The sequence below is a fragment of the Phallusia mammillata genome, chromosome 3 (assembly GCF_965637545.1).
Source record: "Phallusia mammillata chromosome 3, kaPhaMamm4.hap1.1, whole genome shotgun sequence".
Taxonomy (NCBI): domain Eukaryota; kingdom Metazoa; phylum Chordata; class Ascidiacea; order Phlebobranchia; family Ascidiidae; genus Phallusia; species Phallusia mammillata.
This window is the reverse complement of record NC_137254.1, coordinates 19,282,557-19,298,135: the sequence shown is the minus strand read 5'-3', so window position 1 is coordinate 19,298,135 and position 15,579 is coordinate 19,282,557. Positions and strand designations below refer to the sequence as shown.

At 35.8% G+C, this 15,579-nt stretch overlaps 1 protein-coding gene across 1 annotated transcript; it reads left to right on the top strand.

The window, feature by feature from the left end:
• The first annotated feature begins 4,207 nt into the window (after positions 1–4,207).
• On the top strand, positions 4,208–14,333 carry LOC145218387 (DDB1- and CUL4-associated factor 7). The gene is made up of 8 exons (XM_080085786.1): positions 4,208–4,498; positions 4,624–4,779; positions 5,405–5,516; positions 7,973–8,091; positions 8,406–8,528; positions 8,703–8,789; positions 12,441–12,558; positions 13,224–14,333. The coding sequence occupies exons 1-8, from the start codon at positions 4,340–4,342 to the stop codon at positions 13,394–13,396; spliced, it is 1,047 nt and encodes a 348-aa protein (XP_079941912.1). The 5' UTR covers positions 4,208–4,339; the 3' UTR covers positions 13,397–14,333.
• Positions 14,334–15,579: the final 1,246 nt, after the last annotated feature.

Genomic DNA, 15,579 nt, shown 5'->3' with positions numbered 1-15,579 from the left:
CATTAAAAGCAGTGTTCATGGATTTTTACTTTCCTGTCACAACTTTCATAATTGAATTCGACAAAAATTTGTTTCATGAACTAGCTATGTTTACTTTCGAATTTTAGTTATTTTTAAATGTGATGTGATAAAAATGTATAGGTTACGTTTTAGCCTGGTTGTTTTGTATTTGTTGTTAATTTGTGTTTTCAGGGAATGCAAACCTGGAGCTAGGTTTGTTACTATAGTATAGCTAGAGAGAATGGATACGATTTTTCGCCTATATATTTTCAAATTCCATTTTAACTTGAATGTGATTACTTGTTTTTAACGTTGAAGCATTAAATTCCGTAAAAAGAGATTGGAAGTCATGAACAACTAAGTGCGAAACAAAATCCACCAGATAAGGCATATAGTCTATAAACAAGCATTAGGCAAATTTAATTAAAGCTTTCAAGATTTGGGTGTCTGATCCAGCTATAAAGACATCCAAAATTGATCGGGGTTCGTCTTATGAAGCGGCGTGAGTCCAAACCCAGTGAAAAAAGATACCAAGACCAAGTGAAAAATTATTTGAGACAAACTTATAAGAATTGCCGAATTGACTTGAACAAAGACTCGACGCAGATAGTAGTTGACATCAATGACATAAATTCAAAAAACTTCTTATTCGTGCTTTGTTAAGACTTCCAGACAACTGTTCAGAAATTTCGTTTTGTAGAAAATTGTTATTGTTACAAAATGGCACAGATATTGTAGGGTGTTTAGAGTGGTCAGTCGAGCCTCACTTTTTGGGCCGAGTTATAGTTTTTTTTAACAAACGGACTTGATTCGGGTCTGATTTTACATTCTCACTCCGTAATTTGGTTAAAGCACATTTACTTACCGATAAACTTAACCTAATGCCCAACAGCCCTAAAAAGTATTAGGCCTATTTTAGTCATTATCTATTATTATACATTTTTTGTGTCTTCTTTATTAAAGATCTGCCAATCACAGCACGTTCGGGCCTAAAGGGGCTTCTCATAATAACGATCGGGTTTCGGGCCGAGTTTCGGGCATACATGCTTTCGGGTTCGGGCCCGCTTACAACTCTGGGGTGTTTGCCCAAATTTGACACCAAAACATATATATATGGGGGTTCTCTCTACTAAGCTCTGGAGCGAGTTGGAGATTCTACATCTTAACTAAACTTACGTTAAAACAATCTTTACAATACATTGGTTCGTATTTGACTACAACCATTACACGTTGATGGGGTCATAACTTGGCAAACGTTAAATTTGCTATCGAATTTGATTGTGTTTATTTTCTCTGATATTCGCATGTGCTTTTGGTTCGCAGGACAGCAGATTTACAGCATTTACGCTAATACTTATAGCAAACGAAGTACAATTACATTGCTATGTGTGTGGTGTAAGTTCTTGTTTTTAAAAAGTTGAACAATGCAACTTCGCGTGTTTATGAAGTTACCGCTTTTGACGTTGAAATTAACCTCGTGTAATAATCTTGCAATTTTAATTTAACGCAGACGAAGCGAATATCATTAGTCCCAGAACATATACAATTTCGTCCCAATATCTAGGCTAAGTTTCACACCACAACGCAAATTATGACGTCACGCTTCCACACCATCTTGCAAATCGCGCAATCGGTAAGGAGGAATGTGATAAAGGTAAAAATGCGCACCACATTTCACGCAAAGGTACACGAAATTTAACCACCATTTCAATCGGTAAGATTTACTCAGAAATATGGCAACTTCAACTCCTCTTTTAGTTATTTTCTCAAAGAAACATGATAAATCCAAAATAAAGTCAGGTAAATCTGTAGGCTAGCCTACATGTGAACATGCCTAATGTGGAATTCACATCAGGCACTGTCAAACTTTAATAATGACGCTATGACGTGGTCAAATGACGTCATTGTTCACAAACATTCGAAGACGGTACGCACAGCTTCGTATTTAAGTCCGACCTTCTACCCGATCCGTCAGCAAGTCCTCGATTAGTAGCGCTTGTGGTACATAGTCCGATTTTATCGGCAATGGTCATGAAACATTAAATTTATTTTTTATTGAAAAATATTATATTTTCTGTGGAAATAAGCGCCTGCAGGTAATATGGGTTTTACATGAAATTGGCAGTTAAATGTGAAATGTTTGGACAAAAGCAAACGCATTTTAAGCAGTGAAATAGTAGCAGTACCAGATTCTCCTCGATTGTAAACTGTAAAATACAAAATGGGCCAAGTTTGTTGTAGGCTATCTAGTGGGCATCCACGTTCTGATAACAAATGGAGTGATGAAAAGTGACAGTTCAGGATGGGGGAAGCATCTCTAGTGCTTTTTGAAGCACACTAAGGCCCAGCACAATGTCAAATGAAGGACTTGGAACATTGGATTTAAATAATTTTATTTTGAAACGTGGCCTACACTTTACGTAAGCACGAAAACCAGGCGAATACACATTGCTGGTGCTACAGTGTCGCTAGGTTTTCTTTCACCAAGTGAACTAACTAAAACTCAACTCTTCAAACCTTTTCCAATTAAATTGCCGCAAGTTATTGGAAGCATTCAAGCATAACCAATATTATCACTTGCAGTGCTCTATGCTAGCAGGGCTCCTCTAAAATACGCAATCTACGCAATCTACGCAATCTACTTATAAAACGTATGCAACTTTTAAAAATGTTGACGGTTAGGGCTTTTAGGGTCTGGGTGAGGGTTTATAATAAAATTAACACTATAATTTAGTTTTAGATGTCCAGTTTGGGCTTAATATTCTCATATGTGTTGAGAGTGGTACTAAACACTGTATGGTACCGCATGTTAACACACGTAGAGAAAATTAGACCTGAAAGGCATCTGAAATTAAATTATAGAGTTATTTGTATCACAAACCCTCACCCTGACCCTAATAGCACTAACCGTCAACATCTTAGTTAGTTTCTGTTAGTAGTTTGCGTAGATTGCGTATTTTAGAGTGGCCCATCTAAAAATCAGGTTAATTAGCACAAACATAGCCTATATATGTATATTTTTTATTTATTTGTCGCCTATCAGCAAAGCCGTCATCACGCTTATCTCATCGCTGGATCGAGCTTCGAGTGTACACTGTAGCCTACAGCAGAGTTGGGCATGGATCCGGATACCGGATCGTGATCCGGCAGGATCTTCGTTTTTTGACGAATACCGGATCGGATCCGGATACTACTTTACAGCTGCCGAATCAGGATCCGGATTATCCAATCCAGTTTTTTTGTACAACATACTCAGGGAAAATAATATAATATTTGTGAATTTTGTTGTATAAAATATCATTCTTTCCCCCTGCATACTGAGTGCATACTGCATAGGCCTAGTGCACAAAATAAAATGCATATATGCGAGACTTAGTGGGGAAACACTGATTGAATAACTTAACTACAACCAACTAATACTTGGAAACTCAGTTCTAATAAAATTAGAAAATTTTCGGATATTTTTCGGATCGGATCTTATTGTTGCCCTAAAATTTTGGATCAAGATCGGATCGGAGCGGAAAATCACAATTCAGGATCGGATTTCGGATCTCAAATTTCCCGATCTGCCCATCTCTGCTGTACAGTGGCGGCTGCAGTCAGCTTCTAAAAAAAATCTATCTCTATGAGATCGTAAGATGTCTCTGCTTGTTTGACTTTACACAATTACACCAACCTATTTTGTTTTAATTTTACTTTTATTTTACATTTAAAATCTGATTAAGCTGAACAGTTCGTGAATAAAATGTGGTTTACTGGTTTGCCTGCAAATATTTGAAAAGGATGGTGAAAATAAGCCAATCAGAAACCGTTTAAACTAGAGAAGGGGATTTTCGAAGTTAAAAAGCTTGATTGCTTGGAGTGGCGGTGGAGTCGAAACTTTTTTGTTTTCATGTTAACCTGGAGCCCTGCAACAATTTAAACTTAATTTCTATTGAATTGTGTAATAATTGACTTTTCACCGCCAGTACTTTCACCGCCAGTAAGTTTTATATCCGGTACTTAAATTTACTGTTCGAACTTTTTTCTTTTTTTTAATTTCGAAGTTTCTGTTTAAACATTGCTTTATTACCTTTAATGAAGAGAAGCCAAATTTGCTATATTTTGTATGTTAACATGCTTTTGAGCCTAGTCAAATATCTGCCTCATACGTCTGGTCTGGTTTGTGCAAACAAGCATGTTTGTTATTTAAATATATTCCAGTTCCACTAACCTCAATATATAAATATAGCTTCCCTGTTCTAGTTTTACTTGGCTGTACCATTTAATATGTTTATGTAGTCATACCAAATTGTTGGTTTGGTTGTGAAGAAAAGTTGTGTCACACCGTATCCTGTGAATGCAAAATCACAATATGGCAGGAGCACCAAAACGCAAGGAAATTTACAAATATGAAGCACTATGGACAATATATGCAATGAACTGGAGTGTGCGGCATGACAAGAAATTTCGACTTGCAATTGGCAGCTTTATTGAAGAGTACAATAACAAAGTTCAGGTATATATATATATAAATATATATACATGTGGCGGTGCATTGTAAAATTCTTTAATGTATATATTTTAACTGTCCAAAATTTCTAGTTTTTGTTAATGTATAACAGTACAGACTAAAATTTTCAGATAGTGGGACTTGATGAGGAACGTTCAGAATTTCGGGCTCGAAGTATGTTTGATCATCCATATCCATGTACAAAAATTATGTGGATTCCTGATGCCAAAGGTTTATATCCAGATCTTCTTGCAACAAGTGGAGATTATTTGCGTTTATGGCGAGTGGTAGGTATTAACCAAAATTTATGTGTCACATATTATGATAATAGTTTTATGGTAAGGCAGACATGCACAACCTCAGCCGTGGTGATGGATTTATGTGACAATAAACATGTGTTAAAATATATGTACTGTTGACTGTGAATTGATTAAAACTCTTTTGCTAGGCATTTATTTTGAAAAATTTATAAAATCGTTTTAGTTTCAAAATATTATACCAGCCCAGTAGTCGCAAGCTTTTTGTATGCCTACTATTTGCAAACAGTTATATAAATGAACAGGCAATCAATGTAACAATACAGAATGTGATGGTATAAACAGTTCAGAATACATAGGACATTAAAAGATAAATCCTATTTCTTCACATCAGTATAAACAAAAAATATGAAGACAATTCGGCGGCTGTTGTTGAAGCGAAAAGGTTGTGCACCCCCGTGAAGCCATACATACAAAATTTTAACTTGTGTTGTGCCTATACAGTTTTAAATCTAGTTTTGTGCCAATAAAGTAAAAAGCATTGCATTAAGCCATAACTAAGTCAAAACATAGACATTAGCTAGCAGTGGGAAAATGTCAAGATTAAGCTTTCAGTGACATCATAGGTGGTACAATGCAATGTGTTATATTGCAGGTCAGTGACACAGAGACTCGGCTAGAATGTCTGCTGAACAACAACAAGAACTCGGACTTCTGTGCACCATTGACTGCCTTTGACTGGAATGAAGTTGAACCAAATTTGTTGGGTATGTTGTCTACCCCTGTCTGTTTTTGTAGAGTATATATATATACATAGGCGTAGAGTTTTAAAAAATACCGGGGGTGCGCCGTTTGATCTTCCAAAAATGAGGCCTATACATGTACAGTATCTGTACCGTATGAGACCAAATGACGACATCTTTTACGTGCTTTAGCATGTAGTTTCTATCACATTAATTGGCAAATAGTCACTTGGCGCAATATCTCTGTGTTCGATTGAAAAGTTTGCTGTGCGTCTAATAACGTCTGATGTAACGAAAGGACGATTTGCCGAATCAGCCATTTTAACAACGATTAAGTTTAAAGTAACGTGTTACGGCGGGAAATAAAAGTAAAGCAATTCACGTTTTAAATATAGCCGACTATGTATTGTTGACGCTTAAACTTAGGACACCTTGGAACAAGTTTAGGCCGTTGCAGAGCTTTGCAGACGGACATTAAACTCGGCTTAGGAATTAATATGTTAACTATTGTAATATTTATTTTTTATTGCAGAGAGTTATTGCGACAAATAATACTAAAACGTTGGTCTATGAGTAATATTTATGTTGCCATAAAATGCCCATTTATTGCGAAACAATTACAATTGTTACGTTTCAGCCAATGTCTGTTCGATCAATGGCGTGAATGCAAGCGCATTTGTTTAGCTGGAAACACGTTTTAATTAAACCGACGTAACTTGAACAAAGATGCGATTTTGACGTTATACAAAGGTTAAGGCCGGAGGTGCGCGGCACCCCCGCACCCCCGTACTCTACGCCAGTGTATATATATATATATATTGGAATTCCTGATATTTTTATGGGCCCCCTTCCCTGAAGGGTACACATATTGATTTTACTCGAATTTGTTTTTCTTTTGTTTTTCTTTTGTTTTTTTTCTTCCCAAAGTTTGTCCGACTCATTTTTCCACCAAATGTTTAATGGATTTGGATGAAATTTACACTGCTGGTATAGTTATGTAGATGTGCATACCACTTCGTTTTTGGTGATAACCCCAGTATTTACCCCGCTAGCCCCCTTAAATGGTTATTTTTCTTCCCAAAGTTTGTCCGACTTGTTTTGCCATGAAATGTTTGTTTAATTTGGCTGAAACTTACACAGATGATAGATATAGGTATGTATATATGCATCCCACTTTTGTTGATAACCCCAGTATTTATCCTGCTAGCCCCCTAAAATGGGTGAGTTTGTGAACAGTGTCAGAATTGGCTGAAATTTGGATAGCTTGTAGAGTATGCCATTTATAGGTGTCGATTGTTGTGTTCAGCCCTGTAGCCCGAACATTTACCCCACAAGCCCCCAAAGTGTAAAATGTATTTGTATGTTACTGGGCACCACAAACGAAACATTTCTGTGGTGCAATAGTGTTACAAGGGCAAGCAGTTGTATGTTACTCGTTTGTGACTTTGTGGGTTGCTTGGTGAATGTTTTTGCACCATGGCAGTTAGGGGGTTGTTAACAGCCCTATGTTATGATGTCAGAAGCATTAACGGTTATTGCTTAAAACATCTCTCGTGGTCAAAATTTTAAACATAGGCAGATTGGGCTGAAATTTTGCAGTACTATTGATCGAGTCATTGAGGTTTCATATTTTTTAGTTCAGTGTAAAACCCCATTAGTTACCCTACTAGCCTCCTAAAATGGGTAAGTTTACAAAGCAATGTCGTAATTGGCTAAAATTCGAGTAGCATGTGGACTATGGTTATCTGTTGAAATGCACTATTTTTAACTTTACATGTGTGGGGATGGGGACCCATGAGTTTCTGCCTGCAGAAACAACTAAGGTTATAAAAGACGATGGCTAATATGGGACCCAATACGAAATAAGCATAGAAAATATATTTGTGTTTTAAAATAGGTTATAGTGTAAATGCAACGACAAAATGTGCTAAGCCACCCTTCTAGTTTTTTGTCAAAACAGATTTAGGTTGTAAGCTGTTTCATGCCTAATGCGTGCTACAGAAGACCTTGAATGTTCTTACTAGAATAACTGGCAGTTTAAAAAAATATTTTGAATGAATTCAAGTCATATATTACCTTTTGCAGCATGATGCAAGAACTGCAAGTAACAATCATGAATAGCTTTTTAACTTAACTGCCCAGTTTGTTTTGTTTGATCCTCTCTACTCGTTGTATTTATTATATATATATATATATATATATATATATATGCATTTACCTTTTGTTATGCAAAAACTCCTGCAAAGAGCTAAAAAGGGAATGATATTGTGTGATTACTGCTGTCTGTACACAGAACTGGTTTCAGTACATTTTGTTAACTTATTGGCCATGTCCAGATGTTGTAAATAAAGTAATATGGTTTCTTTTTGCTGATGTGGTAGTCGGTTTGCAAGTTTTTCAGATTCCATTTGCTACTTTAAACACCCAAACGTTAAGACAGTAACTTTTTAAAAATTGTTTGCTTTACTTTCACCATTTAGGTACCAGCAGCATAGACACCACATGTACAATATGGGGACTAGAAACAGGTCAAGTTCTGGGCAGAGTAAATGTGGTGTCAGGTCATGTCAAAACTCAGTTAATCGCCCATGACAAAGAGGTATAGTTTTTTATTTGTTTGTATTTATTGCACTTAAACAGATGATATAATCCATCAGTCATATTGACATCATTTTCGGAATCACTGTTTTTTTATTGACTTCATTTGCTGTGCCATGTTTACATGCTACACTTTTATCTACATCCAATATAAAAATTCCCACACCAAATGTAATCCAATCACTGGTTAATGCTATATTTTAGCTGGCCAAAACTTGCTTCCAGGTCTCATGATAAATTTTGCTTGTTAAAAAAAAATATATATATAGAAGATATATAAAGCTCTAGTGTTAGCTGCAGCTATTTTGTTTGTAGGTATATGACATAGCTTTCAGTCGTGCTGGTGGAGGTCGAGACATGTTTGCATCTGTTGGTGCTGATGGGTCTGTTCGCATGTTTGACCTTCGTCATCTTGAACATTCAACTATCATTTATGAGGTAAATTTTGTTATGCAAACATTTTAGATCAAATATTAAAACCACAGATTTAGATAAAGCTTGTGCTTTCTCATTTTTACCAACAAACACATTATATGTACCTGAATCATAAAAAGCACAACAATGAATATTTGATTGTCTTAACAAAATCTTCGACTTGTTTGTTTTAATAAGGACCAGAACCATCAACCCCTTTTGCGGTTGTGTTGGAACAAACAGGATCCGAATTACCTTGCAACAATGGCTATGGATGGCATGGAGGTATGATTCATGGTTTTATACCTCATATTTCCTGTACTGTATGCACAGAATGTTATAAAATATAAATAGTAAAATATTCCATCTGTTCCCAACCAGACACTTTTCGTCATTCGTATTCGAATACAGGTTTTGCCGGCATCACACTGCATTCAAATGAGTTTGGTTTTCGTTCGACAGTGCATGAATACAATTTTTTGATGTTAACTTTTGAATAAACAATTCACGAATACAAAAGCTTGAGTAAATTCATTCGAATACAATTCGAATTGTTGTAGGTCCTTGCCAACCTAAGAATTTGCAAATTCAAATACACCATAATTTTTTACGAATACAATTCGAATTGTTGTCGGCCTTCAGCAATGTAACAATTCGTAAAATCGAATACATAACTATATTTTTACCTATACAATTCGAATTGTCAATAACTTTCAGACTAGGAGTAGTCAAGAATTTGTTGCCACATATATTTGCCAAAGCGATCCGAATAAAATTTGATTTGGCAATGAATGTGACATGATTTGACAAGTTTTTGTTTATGTCACGAAACAATGACACATAGAACTTTGATTGTTGCGTTACATAAATGCAATTGTGTCACAAAGGTTGCAACATTAGGTTGTTCGCAGCAGATGACAGGTGAGGGATATTTTGGAAGCAATCATATGTAAATTTGGGAATTTTTTTATGACGGAGATTTGAATCAGTCAAGCTAATGTGGCAAAACAAAGCTCGTTGGTTTAAAGTTTTACAAATTAATTTGCAATTCATAAACCCAGACATTACTTTTTGTTCGACTACTCTTTTAGTTTCGGGGTAGTTTCCTTTATTTTCCACAACTACAAATACCCGAATCGGTGCATTCGAACTGTTTGCTTCTTACAACAATTGAACAATTTGTTTGTGCAAATAACGGAAACTATTAATTAGCAAAGCATGTAAGTATTCATGAATACAAATACATGCTTGGGTTTATTATGGGCCCCCTTCCCTCAAGGGGACACATATTGTTTTTGTCAAAATATTTGTTTCTTTTTTTCCATCCAACGCGGATTTGTTCCCACGTTTTTCGTTTTGGTCAAGAAAGAATGGTTCAAACTTCTTCAAATTTACACACATTATAGATATTGGTCTAAAGATGGTCCATGTGAATTTTAACCCCGTTTGATCCCTCAGTTCACCCACAGCCCCAAAACATGAATTTTTTTAAAGCGACTATACTTGCTAAAGCAGATGATTCTGGAGTTTCATACTTTTTTATTGGTACATTGCAGCGTATTTTAAAGTATTTTGTAACTTGAAGTTGTATATATCCATTTTCACCCCTTTACCCCCAAATATTTGTTTGTTTGTTCACATGTTAATGAGGTCAGAAATACAAGACTTAACCTGCTGAAATTTTAAACAGCTGTGGATAGGGTGCTCCTTGTTGGCTGTTAAAAATGTCATTGCAATCGTCTCAGTAATTACAGCCCCAAATATGTTTTTACATGCTGTCTTCTGTCAAATTTTTGCTCGCTCAGTGCACAGCTGACACATTGGGAGTGATTGACGATAGTGGCACATGGAAAAAATGCCTCTGCTTCACGCATGAACGCAGTCGTCACTTGACCATTTTCCCACTGGTTGGAATTACGATGTTAGTTATATTGCGCTGTAAACGTTAATGTAGGTCAACTTATTCGTGTTTCGAAACGCAGAGCGGCAACGCAGCACGATTTGTTACACCTGTGTAACGTGACTTAGTTGGACTCATCCATATTCCACTTTGTGAAAACAACGCACAACTCCATGTCGAAAAAAAGCCCAATTGGGTGCGAAAAGCGCAAACTTGCCCACTGAAAGCGAGTATCTCAGCCTCGTGCATAACTGGACATGCTATCAGGCAGTCTTTTTGCACTGTGCAATAAAGATATGTTTGTTGATCATTTAAAAACGTTAGTTATGCAATTGTTGTAGCACGCAGTTTTGCGTCTTATGGCGGTTAACGACAGGCCCCTCCTGTCCTGATCGGCGCCATATCTTTATCTAACAACATCCGCACGCCGCGAGACAATGATCGCTGACGGAAATGAAACCGTGAAAAGTCGACGCTTACCTCTGTTGTCTGGAGCTTTGCATTGTCCCCAAATTCTTACCTACCATATGCATGTGCCATTCATCCTGTTACGAATTCAAAATATATGTGAACGTGGGGACCCATTGGTTTTTGCTTGCAAAAACAATTATGTTATAACATGGCACAGTTTCTGTAAAATGGAATATATAGGAAAACCACTATTTCAGTTTAACAATGATTGTGCCCTATATTTACTGTTACCAAATCGCATATGCATATGTGTGGTGACCCATTAGATTATGCTTGCAGAAACAATTATGTTATAAAGTGCCAGGAAAAATATAGGGACCCAATGAAATGTAGGTGCCAAATATACATCCATTATAAATATAGTAAACGCCTAAATGGTATATGTTATACATCGTTAAATATGATGTAGTATATAAACTGGCAATATATAGGAAAACCACTATTCTAGTTTGAATAGTATTTGAATTACACGTTGTTGTTGTTCAACTATTCATGAATACAAATACTTGACACGCTTTATTTAAATACAATTCGAATTGATGGCACTAATAATTATGGGTCCCCTTTGGCAAAGGTTTTACACCTAAGACGTAATTTAAACTCGATAAACGTACTTCAGGTTTGTTTATGTCAGGCAAAACGTCGTTGATCAACATAAATATGAAAAAATAAACTTAACTTTTTCGAACGCCGAGATAAATGGTCTTGAAATTCTCGTTGTCAGCTTGGCTGTCGCATGACAACGGGTCATTAAAGGTCAACTTGTAGGCATTACAACACAGTTAAGAATTTTTCGTCATAACATATCTTCTTTATTTTTGACAAATCAATTCAAGAATCAGTACTTAAGTCATGTATAAATAAGGCTAAACGGTATTGTTGAACACTAAGGACTGCATGCTGTTAAAAACAGTGTCAAAAGGTCATTAAACGGTCGTTTTTGCGAAACAAAGTTAAGTGAAAAACAAGTTGTTATGTATATATACCTTTTTAGCAAACGACTTTTTATATGTAGTGTCTAATATAACACTTTCTAGGAAAATTTGTGTTTAAAAACTGAACTTGAACCACAATATCAAGGTCAAAGCAAGAGATTAAATTGAAAGTATTTTCCCCGTTCTTTTTTTACTGATTTTTTGTAATTATATGACAATAATGATGCAAAAAGAATACGGACAAAAACTTTTAAAGTTAAGTTAATGATTTGTGAAAAATTTGTCCTTAAGAATCTAAAAATAACCGCAACATAGGTTTACCGTAAATACGCGTTTGGGGACCCATTCGTTTTTGCTTGCGAAAACAATCATATATGTAGATAAAATTGTGTATAATATAGTAAATTGGTAAATATTGTATAGAATAAATAAAATGGAAGTATATCAGAAAGCCACTTTTCTAGTTCACTACTGTTTTTGATTTTATCACCATTTTGGATTTTTTTATCTCACATATGAGCATAACATGCTACAAAAATAAAAGTATTCATAATTTTAGTTGCTGATAGTACTTTTAGCTGAAGCATGAACTGCGAACACCTGCTTTAAATCTGTTTTTTTTTTCTGCAGGTTATTATACTTGATGTGAGAGTTCCATGTACACCTGTGGCCAAACTTAACAATCATCGAGCTTGTGTGAATGGTATTGCATGGGCTCCACATTCCTCTTGCCATGTCTGCACTGCTGGTATGTGACAATATTGAAATGACCTCTGTAAAACATTTTGTGCAATATCTCCTCAAATATCACTGACCAGAATAAAGTAATTGAAGAGAATGGTTTTGAAAATTGCTGCTATATTGAAGAAATTTGATTTATAATTGCCCCACTCCTAAAAGCACCACGTTTTGATTTCAGTTTTATTTAGTGTTTTTTTTAGATGTTCCAAACACTTAAGTCATGACTTGTTAAAAGGATTTACAGTTGTAATGCTTATAGATATATAGTGTAGGCTAGTTGTGGCAACTGACTTTAAGTCCTAACAAGGATAAACTTTATGCCCTCAAAGTTATCCTACTAGCCCCCTGAATTGAATCAAGTTAGCAAACATGCTTTACAATGTATCAATTTTAGTGTTTGACCTAAAAAAACGTGTTCACCTCCTTTTGTCTCATAAATAGCTCTTTCACAAACCTGGCTTATCTTAGTACCCACATTTTTCTGCTTGATCATGCCTGAATAAGGTTGGCAAATGTTAGACCACCATGTGGCCTCTGTTGTATCTGTTCCTACTATAAACTGTTAAGCACATATTGAGCACTGTTGAAATGGCCATGTAAACAGGCTCTTGTGAGCCCCAGCATAATCTTTACTTACATGACATTACAGCACTATAAAATGTATTTTGTTAGGTGATGACCACCAAGCATTGATATGGGACATTCAACAGATGCCTCGAGCTATTGAAGATCCAATACTTGCATACACTGCAGATGGAGAAATCAACCAAATACAATGGGCTGCTGCACAACCTGACTGGATTTCAATATGCTACAACAATATTTTAGAAATCCTTCGTGTTTAATGCCTATTCACTTTAACATATTGTGGTGAAAAGCAGGCCAAGAGTTGAGTTGATAAAGCATTTGAAGCTGCTGCAGCCCATATTCTACCTTAAAAGTTATGTTGTTTTATGGTAGAGTATCATGTGGTGCTGTGTTTGCAATACACCACATGCATGTCCACTGATAAACTTTGAAGAAGCCACTCAATGGGTTTGGCATCTGTTCAACTGCTAGACAATTTTACTTTTTCCACACACCTGTCATTTTGAGTGTTATTTTTACATTCTGGTTAAAGTTACCTTCAAGATTGTTTGTTAGTTCTCCTTAGCTTGGAAACGTTACAAGTGGTAATTGTTGCAGACCAAAGAAATAATATTTACAAAATATGTTCAAAATAAACAAATTACACGTTCTAAACATCATTTGCACATAAGTGAAATTAAAATCATGAACTGGAAAAATGTTCATAACAGATGAACAATATTACCTGATATGTAAATTTATGTTTCTCAAACACTTTGTTGTGCATTTGTGGATGTTTTGAAGTATTTTTTGCCTTCAAACCATCTCTCTACTTTGCACCAATGTATTTTGGGTAAAGTATTCATGATTTTTTGTTTGTTGCAAATCGGAGTAGAATAAACAGGTTGATAGGTAAATTTGTTCAATGAAATAAAAATAATATTACAAACAGCTTATATGACCGATGACCCCATTAACCCTTTTAAAATCTGTTCTTATTTCTGCTTTGTGCCAAATAAACCCCTTGCTGGGCTCATCGCATATTGCTGCAGTCAGTGCAGACGCACATTGATTTGAGTAACCTGTTTTCTTTATAGTGTTGAATTTTATTGAAAAAGTTAAATCTTTGCTGTGTTAGTCGCACGTTTTTTTACGTTTTCTTACTTTTTTGAAACATCGTGAATGTAATAAACAGTTTCCAACAGTTTTGCAAAATTCTGGTGACGTTTTATCGTTTCTATGTTGGTTAGTAGTTTTGTGGCTTTTTAAGTTTATTTCGCTCGATGAAACCATCGTAGCACAGTTGCACTAAATTATCACCTAGTCAATAATAGCTGTGCATCCTTAAGTCGTTATAAAGCGCGACAAATTAGAGGGCACAATTGGTGGAAAGATGGTGAACGCAGTGTTTTTTTCAAATTTCTCCAGCGGTTTCCCAAAATTTGGAAATGGCTATTTTTTGGTATTTAAATGAAACACTTGCGGTCTCTTAAAACTACTTAGCGGTCACCCAAACCAAACCTTAAAAAAAAAACCTGGGTGAACGTACTGTGCTGTTGACATTTAATCAACCAAGCCGTCTTTTGGAAAGTGGATGGGGTTCGACAGAAATAGAAACCCGGTTGGCGTATAGTTTCAAACGCCATGAGAAAACGTGCAGAACACACATTATGAAAATACATAAGATTTGTTTGTATTACTTAAAACAGAAATTCAACCGCAGTACACATCGAACTACGTAAAGATAGGTAGAGCACCGTTTAAACTTAAAGCAATGGTTCTCACCCTTATACTCATCGCGTACCAACCGACTATGTTTTTCAAATATCGCTACTTACCATAAACCCTGTTTAAATGGGCAGTCCAAGGAACATAAGTTACTAGACTATAAGCATTATATTCTTGACTAGACTAAAAGCATACATGTGAAACAAGGTTAGCACTTTGTAAAGAATGTTAAGGACATAGGTTTTGCACAAAATCAAGGCTGTTCAGTTGGGTCAGTTGAGTTGCAATTTTTGATGTGAGTTTGAATTCTTTTACAGGAAGCTACTCGCGTTCGCGTACCACTTAAGCTCCGGCGCACCACAAGTGGTACGCGTACCACAGGTTGAAAACTTTTAATTTAAAGTAACTGAACTAGCTAGCAATATTTACGCCAAAAGAAAAGAAAGTGAATAAATTACGTGCCTGACAGGCTGTTTGTTTAATAGTAATTTTATTTTCCGATTTTGCTATGGTGACAGTTTTAAGCAGGGGTCACCAAACTACGACCACATTTTTTGGTTTGCCAAATCGTATTGATAACTTTGTAACATTGCAAAATTAACCTACTCCTTACGAAATTTTTCCTGTCGCGATATGTAGATTGCCTAGTTTCAGAGAATTCGCCCAGGATTGATCCAAAGTCAGTTTGTTACGTCACAAACAAGACTACAAGAGTTAATTGTGCGTTAACAAT

What these genes read in the sequence shown, in the direction of transcription:
- LOC145218387 (XM_080085786.1), top strand. Translation starts at nt 4,340, where the DNA reads ATGCAAAATCACAATATGGCAGGAGCACCAAAACGCAAGGAAATTTAC. An exon ending in ATTTGCGTTTATGGCGAGTG is followed by an intron (nt 4,780 to 5,404) that starts GTAGGTATTAAC and finishes GTTATATTGCAG; the next exon opens with GTCAGTGACACAGAGACTCG. An exon ending in AGTTGAACCAAATTTGTTGG is followed by an intron (nt 5,517 to 7,972) that starts GTATGTTGTCTA and finishes TTCACCATTTAG; the next exon opens with GTACCAGCAGCATAGACACC.